Source organism: Xenopus laevis, chromosome 5L (assembly GCF_017654675.1).
Source record: "Xenopus laevis strain J_2021 chromosome 5L, Xenopus_laevis_v10.1, whole genome shotgun sequence".
In the NCBI taxonomy this organism is placed as follows: domain Eukaryota; kingdom Metazoa; phylum Chordata; class Amphibia; order Anura; family Pipidae; genus Xenopus; species Xenopus laevis.
The window spans coordinates 160,023,552-160,046,362 of record NC_054379.1 but is presented as its reverse complement, the minus strand read 5'-3'; the positions used below and the strand labels follow the sequence as shown (position 1 = coordinate 160,046,362).

General features: G+C 38.1%; 1 protein-coding gene across 1 annotated transcript; it reads left to right on the top strand.

Annotated features, from left to right (window-relative positions):
• Nucleotides 1–3,876: 3,876 nt before the first annotated feature.
• Nucleotides 3,877–15,216, top strand: LOC108717225 (cytochrome P450 2C15). Its single transcript, XM_018264082.2, has 10 exons — nt 3,877–4,563; nt 5,562–5,756; nt 7,599–7,761; nt 7,841–7,990; nt 9,773–9,933; nt 11,234–11,410; nt 12,634–12,775; nt 14,020–14,204; nt 14,565–14,706; nt 14,973–15,216. The coding sequence occupies exons 2-10, from the start codon at nt 5,574–5,576 to the stop codon at nt 15,149–15,151; spliced, it is 1,482 nt and encodes a 493-aa protein (XP_018119571.1). The 5' UTR covers nt 3,877–4,563; nt 5,562–5,573; the 3' UTR covers nt 15,152–15,216.
• The last annotated feature ends 7,595 nt before the right edge of the window (nt 15,217–22,811 follow it).

Here is a 22,811-nt window from a genome sequence, read left to right as displayed (position 1 = left end):
AAGGGGCAGATTTATCAAGGGTCAAAGTAAATTCGATGGAATTTTCGAAGTTATAGAATTCGAAGTAATTTTTTGGTTACTTCAACCATCGAATAGGATACTACGACTTCGAATTCACTTCAAATTCGATTCGAAGTAAAATAGTTTGAATATTCGATAATCGAAGTACTGTCTCTTTAAAAAAAACTTTGACTTCAATAGTTTGCCAAATTAAACCTGCCACAGTGCTATGTTAGCCTATGGGGACCTTATAGACCATTTTTCTAAGTAAAATCGTTCAATCGTACGCTAAAATCTTTCGAATTGTTCAATTTGAACGATCTAATCGTTCAAATTGTTTAATTCGAACGATTTAATCGTACGATCGAACAATTTTACTTCGACCGTTCGATGGCCAAATTCTGTGAAAAATCCTTCGACTTTGACATTATATCGAAGTCGAAGTATTTTAATTTGATGGTCGAATTTCAAAGTATTTTTTACTTCAAATCTGCCCCTAAGCATCTAATGGTAAATTTGAATTTTCGAGTTGGTTTTTTGGTCAAAACTCACAATTTCGAGTCGGTAATACACCAAATTCGAATTTCGAGATTTATCATACCTCGATCCTAGAAACAACTCAAATTCGATAGTTCGCCACCTATATCCTGCAGCATTCATTTAGAAGTCAATGGCAGAGGTCCATTGAACCATTTAAAGATGTTACTAGCCTTTTCCTGACATTCAAACATGAGAAAAACTCGATACGAGTTCCGTCGAATTTGATTACTCTTTCAGGGTTGTTCCTATTCGATTGAATTGTAGATGTTTACGTTTTTTAAGTAAAATATCAGTCGAGTTTCAAGGTAAAAAAAACTCTATCACTCGACCATTAGGGGCAGATTTATCAAGGGTCGAATTTCAAGTTTATCGGAGTTTCTAAAAACTCCCATCAAAGCGAAATTCGGAAAAAAAAAATGACCAATCGGAATTAATTTTAAAAAAAGATTTAAAAAAATGGGTGAATAGCTGCAAATTTGAATCAAATTCGATTGAAATAAATTTGAGGCTTTTCACCCAAAAAAAAGGTGTTTTTTAAAAAAAAAAATGTAAAAAGATTTTTTTTTTCCAAAAGTCCACCAAATTACTCCAAATTGATTGTAGGAGGTCCCCCATAGGGTAAAACACTAATTTGTCAGGTTATAGATGATGAATAGTAGAATTTGAATTCTTAAAGGGACAAAAATAACTCAAAATTCAAATTTTTTTAATTCGAAAATTCACCTTGATCTTTGATAAATCTGCCCCTTAATAAATAGTCTGCACCTCATTATATCACACATACTTTTTGGGCAGCTCTTTCTCACCCCTGAAACATAAGATTATCCCCCAGCCTCACAACTAAAATTCTCCTAGAAATAAGAATAAATATATCGCATAGGTAAAGGTAAAATGTAAGGGAGAGGTCAGTCAGTTGGTATGGGAAGTTTGAGAATAAGGTAAAAGGTGCTGCACATGAGTCTGTTTGTAACTGCCCTTTGCCTCACTTTGCAAGGCTTGTGGCGTAAGTGCTCTGCTCTGGGTTTAACTGGTAAATGTTTAACTCACCCCCATTAACTAATATGTTGGAATGGTCCAGTCACTGCCGTTCCAGCCCTTGTGCATTTGCTCAATTACAGGCTCCCATTGCTCATATGTACTGCTATGTTTTACTAGAACTCAGTAGCTGAGAACATGGACACATATTATTGAATTTATTATTATTATTACATGTATGGGATCCCTTATCTGGAAACTCATTACTCAGAAATCTCTGAATTACCAGAAGGTAATAAAACAGTAGCTTGTACTTGATCCCAACTAAGATATAATTAATCCTTATTGGAAGCAGAACCAGCCTATTGGGTTTATTTATGTTTTTTTTTTATTAAAGTCCGAATGCCAAAAACTTTTTTTACTTTAAAATCTGAATTTTTTAGTAGAAAAAAACTTTATTTTTTAGAGATTTATTATACCCTGAGGCTGCAAAATGTCAGAATTCAAAAATACTCCACTACCTGTAGAAATAAATGACAGAAGATATTATGGTCTGCACTGGGTTTCATACGATAATCCAGGGATCCCCAACCTTTTGAACCTGTGAGCAACATTCAGAAGTAAAAGGAGTTGGGGAGCAACACTAGCATGAAACGTTCCTGGGGTGCCAAATAAGGGCTGTGATTGGCCATTTTTAGCCTCTATGTGAATTGTCAACCTACATTGAGGCTCTGTGTGGCAGTGCACCTGGTTTTTATACAACCAAAACTTGCCTCCAAGCCTGGAATTCAAAAATAGACTCCTGCTTTGAGGCCACTAGGAGCAACATCCAAGGGGTTGGAGAGCAACATGTTGCTCACGAGCTACTGGTTGGGGATCACTGCGATAATCTAAACATTTCGATCTTTTCTGCCGATTCCTCCAATTTCACAAAAAATTCTGACTTGTCTGGTGTCAAATCTGAAAAATTTCGATTTTTCTCGCAACAATTCGAAAAAGTCGAGTTTTTTTCCCAATCTGATTTTTTTTCATGGTAAATCGTGGATTCTCAACCCATTAAAACCAAACACATATGGAATATTATTATTATTGTTATTAACATGTATTAATATATCACCAACGCAGCACTAGATGCATGGCTGCACATAAATCAGTTCAGTCTGCAGCATGCATTTAAATGAATTGCTAATTAGCCATGCAGGCTGTGTTTTCCATATGTAGTTCGGTTTAAAGGGTGGCAACCCTAAACAAAAGCCCAAAGGCATGCGGAATCCTATTTATCAACACTGCCTCATTTTAATGGTCTTAGAGGATTTTGAAGCCAAGGCTAATGTCATGAAATTTATGAAAAAAAACAGAAAAAAAAAACCAGTGAACACGAAAAGTTAAAGAAAAGTCACGACAACTGCAACTTTTTGCCAATGTCACACAATAACGCATACTGAATCCCCAAAAATGGGGCCCTTAGTGTCAATATACAGTATGCAAGTGCCCTTGATTAGCATGAATACGCGCAACAACTGCATCTCATTTTATGCAACTTCAAGGGGTGGTTCATCTTTCAATTAACTTTTAGGGGGTTATTTACTAAACTCTGAATGCAATAATCACAAAAAATGTGTGATTTTTTTGTAAAATCTGACTTTTAAAAAATCACAAATTTTTCGGTATTTATTAAACCCTGAAGATGGAAAACTCATAATCTGAAAATCCGGCATCTCAGACCTGTTCAAGGTTGCATATAAGGCAACGGGAGAAGTCCCAACGATATTTTGACGTGCGCTGGGTTTTTGCATAAAACCCCGAAGTTTTCGGGCACGAAAATTCGCTGGCGTTAAGAAAAAATGGAAGCCGGCGACGTTTCGAGAATTTTTCGCCGTTTCGCGTATTTTGCGGAAAATTCACGACGCAAATTCGTCCATCACTATTTGTAGCAGAAAATATTGAGATAAATTCGGACTTTGATAAATAACCCCTTAAGTATGTTATAGAATGCCCAATTCTAAGCAACTTTTCAATTGGTCTTGATTATTTATTTTTTATTGTTTTCCAATTATTTGCCTACTTCTAACTCTTTCCAACTTTTAAATGGGGGTCATCTAAAAATAATTACAAATACCCCTCCAAATGACCTTCAGTCTGACCCCTCCATCTAATTTACTGCTTTAGACACCCAAAGGGGCTCACTGATTTTGGAACCTCTGCTGTAATAAGTCCAACTGGGATCACATTAAGGGGGGTTATGTATTAAGCTCTGAATACCCGAAATCTAAAAAATTTGGATTTTTTTGGACCTTAAAAAAAACGGAAATTTTTGGGATTTATTAAAGTCCGATGGTATGAAAACTCTGAATCCAAAAACCCGGCATCTCAAAGCTCTCTGGGTCCTTTATTAGTCAATGGGGAAGGTCCCAGTGTCTCCGCTGCTGTCAGTATCAATATCTGATGATTTCAGGGATGTTGGGCCAAAAAGTGAGAAAATTCAGAAATTTGTGGTTAAGTTGGAAAACTTTGGACTTTTCGGGCAAAGATCCAAAGTTTCCCCAAACCTATTTTTTTGAATGATAAATAAGGTCCATTTGGGAATTCAGAGTTGCTTGGATTTTTCTGCTGAGATAAATTCGGCTTGATAAATAACCCCCTAAAAATGATGATGTGTGAAAACATCTGTACATAAATCAAATAGTTTGCTTTTACATTTTGTTTTATTCTTTTTCATTTTCTTCGTTAATCCTGACATAGCAATACATTCGCCATTACCAGCAAGAACTGGGCAATCTGGATCCCATATAGTTACATATTAACTGTTCTTTTATTATGAAATTAAACTTCAGCACATCTTGGGAGTCTCCATTAATTAACTAAATATTTCAAAACCATTTCAGAATTGGCACCAGATAATTCAGCTGAAAGGTCACGAGGCCGGGCTGTATAAAAAGCAACAACTCAAACTAAATCTTTAATCATTGTTTTTGGATACAACATAAAACGCTTTTGCAAAGTGGTATTTGGAGGAGAATCCAGCACACAGTACTGGTGAAATCACATGTAAGTGAAAATGTTTTGGTTTTTTTTAAGACTTTTTTTCATTAGGTTCATAATTATAATTGTATATTAAAATTGCTCTTTTTAATGTGTAAGGTTTCCTTTGACTTGATGTGTTGAATTCATTCTCCTACTATTTCAGGCAGGTATGATCTTTCATTTTAGCAAAGAGGTGGATGGGTCCAACCAAGTTTTGAATTATGTCTCTACACAATATTTTTTTAGCACTGGCCCCATAACTTGGGTGTTTGCACGAAATTTAGAAGTAACATTAGAATCTCCACGGAATAGAATAGCCACTTTTTTGCTGCCTGAAGATTGGTAGAATGTAGTGATGGGCGAATAAATTCACCTGGCACAAATTTGTGGCAAATTTCCGCGTTTCGCCGCCAGTGAATACATTTGTGAATCTCGTGTGAAGATTCACCAGTGAATCAGCAATTTCTGATTTTCAAGATTTTTTCGTGAAAATGTTCAAATTGCTCGATTTTTTGTGAAAACAATCAAATTGCTCAATTTTTTCAGGAAATTGCTAGATTTTTTAGTGAAAATGTTAGAATTGCTTGATTTTAGTGAAACACTCAAATTGCTCGATTTTTTTCGTGAAAATGCTCGAATTGTTAATTATTTTTTTTTAGCAAAAATGTTTGAATTGCTTGATTTTTTTCATGAACCCGTTCGAATTGCTTGATTTTTTTCGTGAAACCGTTCGAATTGCTTGATTTTTTTCGTGAACTTACCGATTTCATGATTTTTAACACATTTTTCACCGTTTCGTGAATTTTGTGGGAAATTCTCAAATTTTCAGTGAAGCAAAACGGGAGAAATTCGTCCATCACTAGTCCATCACTAGCCAATCTTTTGAACCCTTCAGATACTGTATATAAGTGTTCAAATTATCCAGATACAGTATGTTGCACAGAATATTGTCTGTTTGTTAATCCAGTAATTAGTATAATTTTTTTTTAAAATTTCACTAAGCATCTATCTTCTCATCGCAGGTTTTTCTAATCATGTTCAGCTTTGAGCCATCCACTCTACTCGCAACAACTGTCCTCTTCCTACTTCTGATTTGCCTTCTTGTATATAATGGGAAGGGAACCCCATCAAACGTACCCCCTGGACCAAAACCATTACCACTCATTGGAAATCTACATATAATAAACATGAAGAAACCTCATAAGACATACATGGAGGTAACAGGGTCTTAAGAAACATCTTTCAAGAAGGTTATCATTAACTTTAGGGAAAACAGACTGGGGGTAATTTATAAAGTTCACGCATATTTATTCGCGAATTGTTGCATTGCCCATGCTTTTTCCTGAATGCTAATATATTGCTCTGCCCGTCTTTCCGTTTTTTGCGAATTTGCATTGTGAATAAATTTTCGCAAATGAGACGAGTGTTTCCGTGTGTGCGCTCACTGTGCACGGTTTTTGTGTGCGAAAATAGCGTTGACAGTAACTTAAATTCTCAATTTGCAAAACTGTTTTGCAAATATTTTTTCCGCCAACAAAGTTGTGGCGTAATTCAAACGCCATCTGCGTTGCGATTTTTGACATATTTAAAAAGCTTGAATAGACCTGCACATTGCAAAACAAACAATGCAATTCTGTTTGCACATTCTTGTTAAGCTTTATAAATGTAACCATGCACAGGGCAAATATATTCAGTGTGCGAACCAATCTGCCCTGCGCGAAGTTTATACACGAGCCCCACTGTGTTCTACATTTTTCACCTTAGTTCAGGCTGATTTTAATTTTATTGCAAAAAGCTGCAGAATTTCCCATATACCCTGTAGTAACTTGGAGATGGATTCAGGTCTCAACAATTAGGGGGTTATTTATTATTTATTAAAGTCCGACTGCCAAAAACTCAAAAAATTCAAGTATATTTTACTATAAAATCCTCAAGATTTATTATACCCCAAGGATGGAAAAAGTCAGAATCCAAAAAGCTGGCATCTTAGACCTGTCGAGGTCGTATATAAGTCAATGGGAGATTTGGAAGTTTCAGGGAAAAAGCTCCAAAAAAATTCATATGATTCTGGGGGAAAACAAAACAAAAAATCACACGATTCAGGCGTTCAGTCGAATTTATTGAGTTTGTCCAGATCAAATCATGCTTTTTTAATAATAAATAAGGTCACATCGTGGATGCTAGATTGGTCTGACTTTTTTTATTTAAAAAAACTGAAACAAATCGGATTTCGATAAATAACCCCCATAATATTTATATTATGAAAAAAATATGTTTTATTAGGTACTGCAGAAGAGATTTTTTAAAGGGATCCTGTCATCGGAAAACATGTTTTTTTCAAAATGAATCAGTTAATAGTGTTACTCCAGCAGAATTCTGCACTGAAATCCATTTCTCAAAAGAGCAAACAGATTTTTTAATATTCAATTTTGAAATCTGACATGGGGCTAGACATATTGTCAATTTCCCAGCTGCCCCCAGTCATGTGACTTGTGCCTGCACTTTTGGAGAGAAATGCTTTCTGGCAGGCTGCTGTTTTTCCTTCTCAATGTAACTGAATGTGTCTCAGTGGGACATGGGTTTTTACTATTGAGTGTTGTTCTTAGATCTACCAGGCAGATGTTATCTTGTGTTAGGGAGCTGTTATCTGGTTACCTTCCCATTGTTCTTTTGTTTGGCTGCTGGGGGGGGGGGAAAGGGAGGGGGTGATATCACTCCAACTTGCAGTACAGCAGTAAAGTGTGATTGAAGTTTATCAGAGTACAAGGCACATGACTTGGGGCAGCTGGGAAATTGACAATATGTCTAGCCCCATGTCAGATTTCAAAATTAATTATAAAAAAAACCTTTAAGGAGCAGTGCAGTGATCAGAGACAGTTACTAAATTGTCAACTGTGTTTTGGTTTCTGGATCTGAATTCCCCTACATTATGAGGTCATTAGGTGACTTAGAAGAGAAAAGGGTATTGCATATACAACGTAGTTAATGGACTATAAAATGACATACTATGAAGATTGGAATTGTAAACTTTTAATTGCCTATAAATTCTCACTTTACAGCTCTATAAGAAGTATGGCTCAGTATTCAGCTTTCATCTCGGTACAGAGAAGGTTGTTGTTCTTTGCGGGTATGACACGGTGAAAGACGCGCTGGTTAACCATGCCGAGGAGTTTGCGGAGAGAGCTGACATAACTATTTCTAGGAAAAGATCAAAGGGATATGGTAATCACATTTAAAATGCATCTTGGTAAATAATCTCAGATTTCAGATCATTCATTTTGTCTGTATTATTTCTATACAGGAATTATTTTTTCTCATGGGGAAAACTGGAAAGTGATGAGAAGATTTACTCTTGCAACATTAAGAGACCTTGGCATGGGGAAGAAAACGATAGAAGACAAAATTAACGAAGAAACTAGCTCTTTAGTAGAAACATTCAAATCCTACAAAGGTTAGTCCTGAATTGTCCTATTTTTTGCATGCTTGTCTACGTCCCTTATAAGATATCGGATTTAAAGAGTCATAATACAGTACTTTTAAATGTAACTGTGTTAAAGGGCACCTGTCACCCACACATAAAAAGCTGTATAATGAAAGTCCTTTGCAAATGAAACTGAAATTCTTTTTTCTTTAAAACATCCGTACCTTTTATAAACTCATTTAAAACTCAGGCATAGAGGCGGGGCAGTCGGTTCCTTTCACTTTCCATTCAGTACTTCCTAGATGTCACTACAATCCTTACATTGCCCCTCCCTCCTCACACTCTATGGGGTAAATTTACTAAGCGGCGAAAATTCGCCAGGGATGGCGTCGCTGCCATCGCAACACTTTGCCAGACGAAAATTCGCTAAATTCACTAAATTCACTAAAATGCAAAGTTGCGTCCAAGGTGCTGAACGTTGGCAAATTTTCGCTAGCATTACTTCGGCAATCAAAGCAAAGATGCGCTAGTGAATTTAGTTACGTCCATTCGCCAGAGCAAAAATTCGCCTGGCTATAGAGTGTGAATGACCGCTAGGGTCTGGCGAATCGCCGCCAGCGTTAGTCACTTTGCCCTTTAGTAAATCTGCCCCTATAACTGTGTAGGGTACCATGCATGGGCATTATGTCCCCAATAGTGATGGGCGAATTTATTCGCCAGGCGCGAATTCGCGGCGAATTTGTGCGATTCGCCGCCAGCGAATAAATTCGCGAAACGTCCGCAAAAATTCGCGGCGAATCGCCGCCAGCGTTAGTCACTTTGCCCTTTAGTAAATCTGCCCCTATAACTGTGTAGGGTACCATGCATGGGCATTATGTCCCCAATAGTGATGGGCGAATTCGCGGCGAATTTGTGCGATTCGCCGCCAGCGAATAAATTCGCGAAACGTCCGCAAAAATTGCGCGGCAAAAATTCGCCGGCGTCAAAAAAAACATTTACGAAAAACGGACGCCGGCGCCAAAAACGAGACGCCGGCGCGATTTTGCGAATTTTTCACCGTTTCGTGAATTTCGCGCGAAATTCACGAATTTTTCGGCGAAGCGAAACGGCGCAAATTCGCCCATCACTAGTCCCCAATTCTGGCACATACACAAGATTTTGGGGTGCTTTGTCACAAAATGGCACCTGTCTGTTTTCCATGATTGTGAATTCTAAGACTGAAGGAAACAAGATTTAAGTAATAAATATAGTGTGAGTAAATTTTATTTTGCTCAACTAACATGATAGAAAACAATTTGGAATTGTTTCTTAGGGTGACAAGTCCCCTTTAAGCTTTAATTACAGCAAAATGTTCCGTCATGTTGGATAAGGTAGGGATCTTCTATAATCCTATAAATAATAAGGAAAAGCTCCCCAATTGGTCCAGAGCTTCAGAAATCATGAGCTTGAGTTGGAACAAATAATATCAGTAATCTCTGCACACACCAAATTGCATAAATTGTAAAATTCCATATCTGGCTAATCCAACCTACAAAGCCAGAGAAGAAAAATGTGCTAAAACAATGCTCAAAATGTTACACAAATGCTTTATGTAGCAACTACTGTGTGCTTCTGATCCTTTCTGTGTGACCCCTTTCTGTCTAAATCCCTTTTACCATGTTTTCACTTAATAATTTCAATGGAGCTTTCAATTTTAAATGACTATGTATTCTGGGTAATAAATATACATGTTTAGATTACAAATGCATTACAGCAGTTTACTCGAAAAATATATGCATTGCGCATTTGTGCAGCCCTTTGTTATCATTTCAGGAGAGCCATTTGAGAACACCTTGATAATGAATGGTGCAGTGGCCAACATCATTGTGTCTATACTGCTTGGTCATCGCTTTGATTATCAGGACCCAACACTTTTAAAGCTTATTCGCTTAGTAAATCAAAATGTCAGGCTGTTAGGAAGCCCTTCAGTTATGGTAATAAACTTTGGTTTTCTTTTGTATGTATTACAGCAATATGAATGTTTGAAATAAAGAGTAATTTGCCAAAAGAAACACAGGCTTTTCTAAATAATCCATAACCAAAATAATAAAATCTATACAGGAAGGCCCATTTATCAAAGTCCAAATTTATTTCAGAATTTTCTGAAAAATACTCTGACCAAATCCACACAGGGGTTTTTTTTTTGTTGCCTTATCGATCAATACATTTTCCTGAAAATTTCCCGTGCAGGAAAAAACCCGAAAAAATTGTACACATTTTTCTGATTTTCCACCTGAAGGCTCAGGTTTCAGATTTTTGCCCAATTTTTACCCCTGAGGGGTAGATTTACCAAAGAGTAAAGTTAGAGATCTCCACAGTCCGCAAAGTGAAATACCGCCTTTCTCCGTTTATTTCTATGGAATTTTAAAAGGCGTATTTATCAAATGGTGAATTTTCACTATCGCCCTTTGATAAATACGCCTTTAAAAATCCCATAGAAATGAATGGAGAGAGAGGCGGTATTTCACTCTGCAGACTGTGGAGATCTCTAACTTCACTCTTTGATAAAGCTACCCCTTAGGGCGTTATTTACTAAAATCCGATTTTATCTCATCATTTAAATTAAAAAAAAAATTAAAAAACACTACCAAACTCCCATACCCGATTTCACCACATTTATTAATAAAAAAAGCTTGATTTAATTGGTTTGGGTAAAAACACAATTAAATAGAGTTAAAATTCACTCTTTGATAAATCTACCCCTTCAGGCGTAATTTACTAAAATCCGATTTTATCTCATCATTTAAATTAAAAAAAAAATTAAAAAACACTACCAAACTCCCATACCCAATTTCACCACATTTATTAATAAAAAAAGCTTGATTTAATTGATTTGGGTAAAAACACAATTAAATAGAGTTAAAACCTGAATCATCCAACTTTTTTGGGGGGGAGGAGGGTTCCTGGAATGTGCAATTTTTTTGTGCTTTTCACCGAAAAGCCTTGAAGAGAGAAAGAGAGAAAATATTTGACCTTGGTGAGGACTAGCTTATTATACTACTTGCTCTTAATTATGCTTTAATATGAAATATGTATTTTTAAGAGGGGTACTTACTTTGTTCACATAGGTGTAGAGAATGCAATGTTAATTATGAAACAAATTTACAAAATAATTTTAGCATATAATACAATGGATAGGCTTCCTGAAAGTTTGATACATTTCAAAACACATCATATATATCTAATCTTGTTTTTTAATCGAAAAACTACAATAACAGTTATTTTTTCTCCAAGATGTACAATGCATTTCCATCTGTGATGAGCTGGTTACCTGGAAATCACCAAACAATTCTGGGCAACTCGGAGACATTACAAAATTTTATCAAGGATACTTTTACTGAACACAAGGCTCAGCTGGACGTAAATGACCAAAGGGATCTTATTGATATCTTCCTTGTCAAGCAAAAAGAGGTAAACGCAGTTAGTAAGTTAATGTACAAAAGGATAAAAAACGACATTTTGATTTCTCTTTACCGTTTTGTATGTGCTGATACTGTATACTCTAGTGTTCATCGAAGTATGATACATTTATTCTTTAACTAGTTTTGTACCTCCAGATAGCTCCGAAAATACTTAGCCAAATAGTTGCTCCAAAATATCACAAATAGTCATCAAATGGTGTGTGCGCATTTAAAACATTAAGGGGGTTGTTTACTAAAATCCGATTTTATCTCGACCAAAACTTCCATCCCAGATTTAAAATAACTCGAATTCATCGGATTTGGAGAAAACTTGATAAAATTAAGGGACAACCCCAATCGCTCAATTTTTTCATACTTCGAGCAGCCAAATTCCATTCTCTTCTATAACAAGCGTTTAAAATTCATGCAATGCAACTTAAAGGGATACTGTCATGGGAAAAACATTTTTTTTTCAAAATGAATCAGTTAATAGTGCTGCCTCAGCAGAATTCTGCACTGAAATCCATTTCTCAAAAGAGCAAACAGACTTTTTTAAATTCAATTTTGAAATCTGACATGGGGCTAGACATATTGTCAATTTCCCAGCTGCCCCAAGTCATGTGACTTGTGCTCTGACAAACTTCAATCACTCTTTACTGCTGTACTGCAAGTTGGAGTGATATCACCCCCTCCCTTGTCCCCCCCAGTAGCCAAACAAAAGAACAATGGGAAGGTAACCAGATAGCAGCTCCCTAACACAAGATAACAGCTGCCTGGTAGATCTAAGAACAACACTCAATAGTAAAAACCCATGTCTCACTGAGACACATTCAGTTACATTGAGAAGGAAAAACAGCAGCCTGCCAGAAAGCATTTCTCTCCTAAAGTGCAGGCACAAGTCACATGACCAGGGGCAGCTGGGAAATTGACAAAATGTCTAGCCCCATGTCAGATTTCAAAATTGAATATAAAACAATCTGTTTGCTCTTTTGAGAAATGGATTTCAGTAGCACTATTAACTGATGTGTTTTGGAAAAAAAACATGTTTTCCGATGACAGGATCCCTTTAATGGTCTTAGGGATTCAGAAAAGCTCTTGGCTTCGCTGGAACATTACCCATACTCTTTATATTTTCTTATTTCATTGTAAGTTGATTTCTATGTTAACATAAATTGTTGTGAAACCTTCATATTTGTAGTTGAAGACCATTAATATCCATCCCGTACATTTCAGGAAAAGCCCAATCCTGGATTGTTTTTTCACAATCAGAATCTAACATCACTGGTAGACAATTTATTTGTTGCTGGCATGGAGACGACCTCAACCACTCTTCGATGGAGCCTCCTGATAATGATGAAATATCCGGAAATTCAAAGTAAGGCAATAATAACATACATATAATTGGTGATGGCTAAATCAGGACACAAGTTTCATGTGTATGGGGTCATACAATCTAAAGGGCATTTACAATGTGCAAGGCAGCATGCAAAGCAAAACAAATGGTGCAATCTACCATGTTTTTTGCACACTGAACCCTGCCCTCCAAGTTAAATGAATTTCAGCAGACACTGCTCTCCATTTCAGAGAACAATGAGTTGTGACTGTCCTCAAGAATACATTGCTACTGTAACAATCTCGTTATTAGGAACCTTGTGTAGTGAATGGTACCTTAGGATGCACAGGTGAAACCTGAGGGTTCCGGTGTTCCTTTTGGGCCCCGGGCTTTCTGCTGTGGAAGCCAACAAGGTGGTGCGTAACAGGAGCGAGGTACTGGCAGGGATGAAGAGAAGGCGTAGTCAAGGTCAGACGAAGAGTTCAAGGCAGGGGGCAATAAACGTAGTCAAAACCAGGATATCAATAGAGAAAATAAGCGCTTGAACAGGAACAGATAAACTGAAGCCAGCTTGGGCATTTCAAAAATGGAGGAGTAGCTTTTTATGCAAGATTTGGTGCCGAAATTCAAATTCGACGCCCCTTGGTGACGTCATGACGTCAGGGACGTGTCGCATGCATGCACACATGCGCACCGTCAGTCTAGGAGAGAAGTGCCGGGAGGTAAGGGATTTCAACAATCTCCCGGCACGTCTTACAGCTACCTATGTTTGGCAGTGCTGTATTCATGAGGGGTGGGAGGCAGACAGACATTCCAATACATCATTTAAGTGTACAAGTTAGGTAGAGGATGCAACCTGTGATGGGGACCTGTACTTACCTCCTGCCCTAGGGCACAAAGTAATGACTGGTTTGTGTTTCTCAACACTATGGTCTGCACCTAGAACTTGATTTTTTTTTATCTGGCACAAGTGGCCAGACCCTAGAGGTGTTTTCTGGTTTGTGTCTCTCAACACTATGGTCTGCACCTAGAACTTGATTTTTTTTTATCTGTCCCAAGCGGCCAGACCCTAGAGGTGTTTTCTGAATTTGCACTATGGAGCATGCTTTTGCGTCACTTAGTTCTCTTGCACTTCTGTCTGCAAATTACCCTTTTTTCTCCTAATTCAGTAACTTTCCACATGCATGTTTATAGCTATCTCCCACAAGCTTTAATATTCACTGTACAGCCCAAAACTTCCCACTGGGATGTAGCAACAGTAATTAACTTTGTGCTCATCACGACAGAAAAGGTACAAGATGAAATCAACAAAGTGATTGGATCAGCTCAGCCTCAAACAGAGCACAGAAAACAAATGCCCTATACTGATGCCGTTATCCATGAGATTCAGAGATTTGCAGATATTGTGCCTACTAATCTTTCCCATGCAACAACTAAGGATGTCACTTTTAGAGGATATTTTATTCCAAAGGTGAGAATTTTGAAAGCTTTGTTTAATGTCACTTTCCATATCTTCTATCTAGATGCAGCCACCATCGTACCATCTTACTATTGATATGTGAGGGACAAGCTGAAAAAGATAGTGCCAATGTAATGCGGTTCTGCCTGGGAGCAGCTGCAATAATGTATTATAGCCAAAAGGGATTATATAGGTACTATATACATGCATAATATGATATTTAATATATATACTATTGAATTATGTCTAGGTTTGTTTGGAGATCTGTCTTTACTAATGCAAATAAATAAGCCACAAAATGTTTTTGTTCTGTTCCCCTGTAAAACACTTCCTTTGCTCAAAAATAAATTTTTATAATTATAAATCAATTAGGGAACCCAAGTGATCCCATTGCTGACTTCAGTTCTACGAGATAAGGTTTACTTTGAAAAACCAGATGAATTTTACCCTCAACATTTCCTTGACTCAGAGGGAAACTTTGTGAAGAATGAGGCGTTCCTACCCTTCTCAGCAGGTACATTCTCTACTGTTCCAGTTCCAGTTTCAGTCTATGCACAGAAATTAGCAAATCATTCGCAAGGTATTGGTTTCCTGTAATGATCAATAAACATCAAACCTCATTTCACAGATATATCTCACCAGATTTGTAGTCTAGTTCTACTAAAGAGGATGAGATCCAAGTCAATGAATTAGTGAATGAAGGATCAGCCTCTATGGCTTGGCAATTTAATGGTCCAGATATCATTCTTGATTTCACTTCATATCTTTTGAATTTTTCAGGTAAAAGAAGTTGTGCCGGAGAGAATTTGGCTAAGATGGAACTCTTCCTGTTCTTCACAAAACTTCTGCAGAACTTCACTTTCCAATCACCTCCAGGACAGGACCTTCAATTAACCTCTGCAGAAGGGTTCACTTCCATTCCTATGGTTCACAAGATCTGTGCGTTGTCTCGTGCCTAGAACTAAAATTATTAAAATGTTATTTTTGTACAATAATGAGAATAAACTGAAAAGGTTTTACTTCAGTTTGAAGGCACAATGTGAAAAAAAAGTTGAGTGTAATAAGGTAATGACCTATAATACAGGTATAGGATCCAGAAAGCTTCAAATTATGGAAAGGCCGTCTGCCATAGACTCCATTTTATTGAAATAATCAAAAATTTTAAAAATTATTTCCTTTTTCTCAGTAATAATAAAACAGTAGCTTGTACTTGATCCCAACTAGGATATAATAATCCCTATTGGAGGCAAAACCTATTTGGTTTATTTGATGTTTACATGATTCTCTAGTAGAATTAAGGTATGAAGATCCAAATTACGGAAAAAAAAAAAACAGGTCCTGAGCATTCTGGATAACCGGTCCCATACCTGTACAAAATATTCATGACATTTAATTGAAAAAAAAAAAAACTCACTCACTTAAAATCACAGTTGAGTTACTATATAAAACTACAAGACCAAAGAAACACCTAACGCTAGCGTCAATTCGCTAGCATTGGGCATTTTCGTTACTTCGCAAATTCACTAACGAACGCTGGCGTAAATTCGCTAGTGTTACTTCGCACCCTTACGCCTGGCGAATTTTCGCTACGGACGTAACTACACAAATTCACTAACGCGCGCATTGTACTGAACGCTACCTTTTACGCCAGACTTCCTTCACCCCCTCAGACCAGGCGAAGCGCAATAGAGTAGATAGGGATTGCTTCAAAAAAAGTTCACATTTTTTTTAAGTCCCAAAAAACGCTGTCGTTTTTTCTATATTATGAGTGATAGGCTGAAAAAGATCGAAATTTTTTTTGGGGCTCCCCTCCTTCCCCCTACATTTCCTAACTCATGGCAACGTAACTATACAGTGGGCACATGTGTAGGGTAAAAAAAAAATTATTTGATGTTTTGAAGGTTTCCCAGGCATTTGTAGTGATTCTACGTATTCCTCCATTGAAATTTGAATTTGGCGCCGTATGCAAATTAACCATCGCTAGTGTAACTTCGCTTTGCTTAGCGAATCAACGCTAGCGCAACTTCGCAACCTTACGCTACCCCTGTGCGCAACTTCGGATTTTAGTGAATTTGCGGAGCGCTGGCGAAACTACGCCTGGCGAAGTGCGGCGAAGTGCAGCGAAGTTGCGCCTGGTGCAACTACGAATCTTAGTGAATTTCCCCCATAGGTTTAGAGGTGAAGTTCCTGGGTGAGTCTAAATTATTTTGGCTTGATCTCCTGATTCTTGACTTTCTGGATTCTGACTACGTTCATTGCTGCCGACCTTTTGACTGAATATGACTTTGAGCTCTCTTAACCCCTTGAATACTGCAAATCAGACCTTCTGAATTCTGTTTGCTCCTTGGTCCAGACATCAACCCATAAAGGGTTATCGGACCTTTACAGTTTCAATGTTGATAAATGCAAAGATGCACTTTGGTATAAATAACATAAATGTAAGTTATAAACTAAATGTTAGTGGGTTGGGGGTTTCCTTAATTGAGAAGGATATTGGAATTTGGATAATAAGCTGTGTAACTCAAGGCAGTGTCATTCAGTGGCTGCTAAAGCAAATAAAGTGCTGTCTTGTATAAAAAACTGAATTAACTCAAGGGTTACCTTCTTATGGGTCCCTGGTGAGGTCTCACCTTGAGTTTGCAGTGCAGTTTTGGGCCCCAGTCCTTAAAGGGGTTGTTCACCTTCCAATTCAGTTGTTTTTAGATTGTTCCTCAGAAATAAAGACTTTTTTCAATTACTTTCCATTATTTATTTTTTTACTGTTTTTCTAAAATCTAAGCTTAAAATTGAATCTTTGTGTCTGGTTTTTCAGTCTGCCTGTAATGAAACCCAGAGATTCTGCTCAGCAGGGACAAAGATAAGAAATGTATCAACTAAATGTATCAATTTTTACAGGGTCGGCGCCCCCCCTCCCAGAGCTGCTTCAGAAGGTGAAAAATGACACTTAACACTTCAATATTAGAAAAAACGGTCACACATAGAAAATAGAAAGTCATTGGAAAAAGTTATTATTTCTGGTGATCTGTCTGAAAATAACTAGGGCAACTGAACTGATTAAAGATGTTCAGGCTTGGCGTTGTTTTATCTGAAGGAAAGGTGCTTGTGATGGGACATTATCACTCTCTATATGTACAGTGGAGGATATTATAGACAGGTAGCGGGGGAGGGGGGGGTTGGTTCACAAAGAAAAAAACAAAGAGCCAGAACCAAAAGAAGGTGCAGCAATTTCAACAAAAATTGGCAGTGGCAAAGCAGAACAAAAATGAAAACAGGAGCCAAAATGAAAAGTCTTGACAAACTTACTCAAAGACCAAAGAATCTATATGAACATATACTACAATAGCTCCTACAGGCCAAAGGGCAAACAGAATATAAACACAGCGTACAGTGCAAGACAAGGTGACACCCACCATAATTCCACTGTGATTACTTGCCTTTTGCATTGTAAGAAGAGGTGCGTATGAGCAGAATTGCTGATGTAATTGTATATGATGTAATTTACAAATGATGGCCCCAAATTATGTAACTGGGCCCATTTAAGGATGCAGGCAACTCCCAGTGAATCCAAACACCTTTTAAGAAAAAAATTAACTGGTCCAGGTGAAAAAACGAATGTCCCACCATCATACCTATCTTTCCCAGGTATAGCACTGCAGACTGGAACAGATCCACAGTAGAGTAACATTTTCAGATTTTTTTTAGAGCCTTTGCAGTGTGCAGAGTGCAATTCTGAGTGCAATTTTGTGTTTTATACTCACAATACAAAGAAAATCTTCGATCTTGGAACGTTGTAATTTCCAAGGTTCAGCATCCAAATAATGTCTGCACCTGTTTCTTTAAGTATAAGTTCACTGTCTCTATTGACACAGACCACTGTAGAAACTGTTGAGCATCCTTTGTTCCCCTGCATCAATAGGCTTTGGAAACAATACCTTTAATTATTTTTTTTTTTGCAACAACCCTGCCTACAATTGTGCTGCCACAACTGCACTTGTGGGCCGTGAATGACTCCATTAAAGGAAAACTATACCCCCCAAACAATGTAGGTCTCTATAAAAAGATATTGCATAAAACAGCTCATATGTAAAATCCTGCTTCATGTAAATAAACCATTTTCATAATAATATACTTTTCTAGCAGTATGTGCCATTGGGTAATCATAAATAGAAAATTGCCATTTTAAAAAATAAGGGCCGCCCCCTGGGATCGTAGGATTCACTGTACTCACAAACACACCACATAAACCATACATGTTAGGTCACATGAGCCAATTAACAGACAGAGTTGTGTCTTTTGCTTCCTCACTTCTTCCTGTTACAGTTAGAGCTGCAGTATTTCTGGTCAGGTGATCTCTGATGCAGCACAGAGACCATCACGAAATGGTGGCTCAAGGCAAGAGATGTAAAAGGGCAATATTTACTTAAATATATATTCCAGTTTGGTAAGATTCTTTAATATGCCACTTAATATGATATGAACTATCTGTTGCTTAAGTGTTCATTTTGGGGGTATAGTTTTCCTTTAAGTGTGCTGTGAGTCACTGACAGATGCTACAATTGGCTGATTTTAGCTTGTATCCATAAACACAACTGAAAAAAAGCAATGGTCGTTTGCAGCAGGAGAAAAATTGTGGGTTATAGTTCAGTGGATTTTGTTTTTAGAAGCAACAGTTCCCTCTTTGAGTTGTGCCAAATAATTTGCAAACTAGATACAACCAAGACAAACACCAGTGAACAGAGAACAACGTGTTCCAAATATTCTGACATTTACCTGCTTTGTGCCAGCTGTCCCATTGCCAAATAGGCAGGAGTTCTAAAACGATGATGTGTTAATGATAGATCCAACAACAGAACGTAGTGGTGGAGTCATCCCTGTAATCGTTGACCTAGAGAAGACATGACAACATGAGTGCATTAACCTAATACAGTATAAGAACCACAGCTACAAAAGTGAGTTTATACATGAGAGTTGTGGCTGAACAGAACAAATATTACAGATGTCTAAAAAAATAGTTAAGTTGGGTTGAAAAAAGACCAAAGTCCATCAAGTTCAACCCCTCCAAATGAATCCAGTGCACATATACACACATACGTATACCAACCTATCTATACACTCACATACAGTATACATAAACTATAAACTCCAACATCTATACTAATTATAGATTATAGTATCACAATAACCTTGTATATTTTGCTTATCCAAGAAATCATCCGAAACCCTCTTAAAGGCATTAACAAAATCAGTCATCGCATCAACCGCAGAGCAATCAACAACCTCACTGTAAAGAACCCAGTACTCTGCATTAAATTAAAGTTCTTTTCCTCTAGTGTAAAGGGTGGCCTCTGGTGCGGTGATCCTTTTTATGTGAACCCCTCCCCCGCATCTGTGTATAATGTCCTTTAATGTACTTGTAAAGATCGTGAAACAATCGTTGACCATTAATGTACCATATTTCAGAGCTTTGGGAGCTAGAGGTGATATTCTAAATTATAGAACCAGGAGCACAGAGGAACCAGAAACAGGCTAGGTTCCTCAATGTATTGTTTATGGTTAGCTCCACAAACATTTGGTTTCAGGAACAGGGACATGTATTAACATCACTCCACTCTAAAGCATTCTCTGTGCATGCCTGCCTGCTGCTAGGATACAGTAAGGCCAATGCTGCTGCCCCACCTATAACTCACTACATTTCTACTGTCCGTGGAGCTATTGCTGCTGAAGGATGCTGGGAATTACAGTATGTCTCCGTAAAGAGCAGGAATGCCTTTAGTTAGCCAGAAAAATGCACCTGTTTACAGGAACAAACGGGTTCTTTGTATATACCTTCTGGCCCTGACCTCCATGTCAGAAGAATGTTTCCAGATATAGTGTTCTCTGAAAGCCATAGGCATCTCTACCAAATCAGTGCTTGATGTAAATGTGGGAAGTGGAAATGGGACCATGGGAACATGCTTGTTGGAGCTGTGGCTTCCTTGTCTGTAAGACCCTGGGGTTTGCTCCCCCTCATAGTTACTCCACTGCTGAGAATAATGGTCAAAATGCTATGTGTATGGTGTGCTGGGCCTGGCAACTAGAAATCAGTGCACTTATGTTACATTGATGACATTCTGTCCAGGCTTTGGTGCCTGACAGCAATCCGTACTGCTCATGCATAATTCGTTTTAATTCTTGAAGTCACCCTTCCACTGTCTCTTCTCAACTTATGTCTGAGGAGCAAGTGCAATGGATTGTATGAAACCAGGAATATCTTTTATTATCAGTGAGTTGCATGTGTTTGAGTGCATGTAGAAATCCTGAAATAGTAGGGCATACTTATTAATTACACCATACAGGGGCTGCACAAGGATTCCACCTGGAGATGAACTGATGAATTATAACCAGCCAATTCCATGGTTGTTGAAAGCCCCCCCCTTCAACATGTCTATTGCTTTTGGACTGATCTGTACATTCTAAATGTCTTCATACTTATTGATCCCCTTGTCTGGCTCAAAGGTCTATAGCAGTGATGTTTTCAGTCCAAGCCACCTGTGAAGTCCAATTTTTGGTTTTTAGTCCACAGCTTTCACATGTTGACTCCAGATGTTGTTTTAACCTTCATTCAAGCTGGGCTTTCAGGTGTAGCCAAAAGGCATTCATCTTAACTGACATGCAAGCTGAGCCCTTCTGGGCAACCAGCCCCATCACTAGGCTACAGTAACATGTACCATCTGTCCATGAGTGTTTCCACATTACACATTTAGCCTTTCAGCCCAGGGTCCAGTGAACAGGCTGTAGAGTTATGGTTATTACTGATATCTGGTTTTTTTCCCATGTTTCCAATTAGACTGGCGGAACTGTGGTCAGTCAGTTGCCTCATGGCAGCAGATATAGTTCTGTGGCAGTTCTTTGTATCCATTCATAGACTCCTTGCAGTCTGAAGGAGAGTTCATTTTAAAAACGGTATATTATTGTGCAACTGTCAAATGGAGAGTTCATGCATAAACCCCTGCTTATATAAACTAAAATATCATGACAAATTGTTTTTCACACTTCAGCATGTGCATGTCAACATCCAAACACAACCAAAGTCATGTTCTTGCAACAGGACAGACACTTATTATTATTCATCGGCATCTAGATAACTTCTAGACATTTATTGTGATTGAAGTCGTGCCAAATTTTGCTTGTTGCACAAGATGTTTTGCCTCTGATATGTTCTGTCAGCTGGCATTTAAAACCCCTTCTGGCACAAACCACAGCTCGGCCTTTCAGAATAAATCCTGTTAATAACTTAGGTTAGCAGCTTTGACATATCTGCTCTAATATACAGGATGCAGAGTTGACCCCCTTATTCTGGAAATGGTGGTATCATAGCCTGTCTGAGGGTGGAGGAAAGCCAAGCAATTTGCCATTGGAAGGAAAATCCACCTAACTGGGCTTGGGACAATGGATGTTTGAAGAACAATAAGTCTACTGGAGATTGTATCCATGGTGTATTTCTTTGTGTATGTAATTTTTCCTCCTTAAGCTTGGTGCCCAACAGACATGGAACAGGCTAAAGTCCTAAACAATAGAAATGAGCAGGGTGCACCAAATAGGGAGAAGTTTAGACTTGATTGTCGCGTAAAAAATCAATACTTTATTGTTCCCTAAAAATAGGCACTCCATCATATAAAGGAACTATCGCTTAATGCATTTGTGGCTATTCAGCCACTTTCTCAAAAGCACATGGAACAGGCTAAAGTCCTGATTTGAATGTAATATAGAGCCAGAGTGGACATCCCACAAGTTCAGATCAACCCGATCTGAAGTGGTTGGTATCCTGCCCAGCCTGATCAGCATGTCAATGACTTCTGTACAAGCAGCTTTTGATTTGGCCTAGTTCAATAGAAGAGTAAATTGAACATGACAGGCTAAATTATCAGTGAATATCATGTATGGCCACCTTAAATGAGAACCAAACCTTTTATATTAAAATCCCCTACCCTACAAAGACCCCCTCCCTGCTCCCCCTCAGCCGAGGTGTTACCCTCGTTAAATGCCACTAACTCTTTAATTACCCCTCGTGGCAGATGCAGCGCATCAGAGTTCACGGACGCCACCTTCTTCTCTTCAGTAATCTTCGGGGGGTCCTCTTCCGGGGCTTCGGCAATTTCTGTGACTCAGACTTCTCCAACTGCGCATGAGCCGATACAACGTTTACTTCACGAAGGTTACTGAAGAGACAAAGATGGCGCCTGTGAACTCTGATGCGCTGAATCTGCAATGAGGGGTAAGTAAAGAGTTAGGGGCATTTACCGAGGGTAACACCTAGACTGGGGGAGGGAGCAGGGAGGGGGTCTATGTAGGGTAGGGGATTTTAATATAAAGGTTTTGGTTCTCATTTAAGGTGGCCATACATGGCATGCTACTCACTGATAATTTAGCCTGTCTTGTTCAATTGACTCTTCTATTGAACCAGGCCAAATCAGAAGCTGCTTGTACAGAAGTCATTAACATGCTGATCAGACCGGGCAGGATACCAACCCCTTCAACCAGTGTATTAAGGTCTGTAGAGAGTTAAAGCAATACAGGCAGGTGGTTTATTTCCCACTTTATATTCAGTCTTCATGCCTGGATTACAATAAATCAAATGTG

Bases quoted from the DNA above. Each gene is read 5' to 3' on its own strand.
- LOC108717225 (XM_018264082.2), top strand. From the start codon at position 5,574: ATGTTCAGCTTTGAGCCATCCACTCTACTCGCAACAACTGTCCTCTTC. The intron at 7,991-9,772 runs GTTAGTCCTGAA...TTATCATTTCAG, and splicing joins AACATTCAAATCCTACAAAG to GAGAGCCATTTGAGAACACC. The intron at 11,411-12,633 runs GTAAACGCAGTT...CGTACATTTCAG, and splicing joins TCCTTGTCAAGCAAAAAGAG to GAAAAGCCCAATCCTGGATT.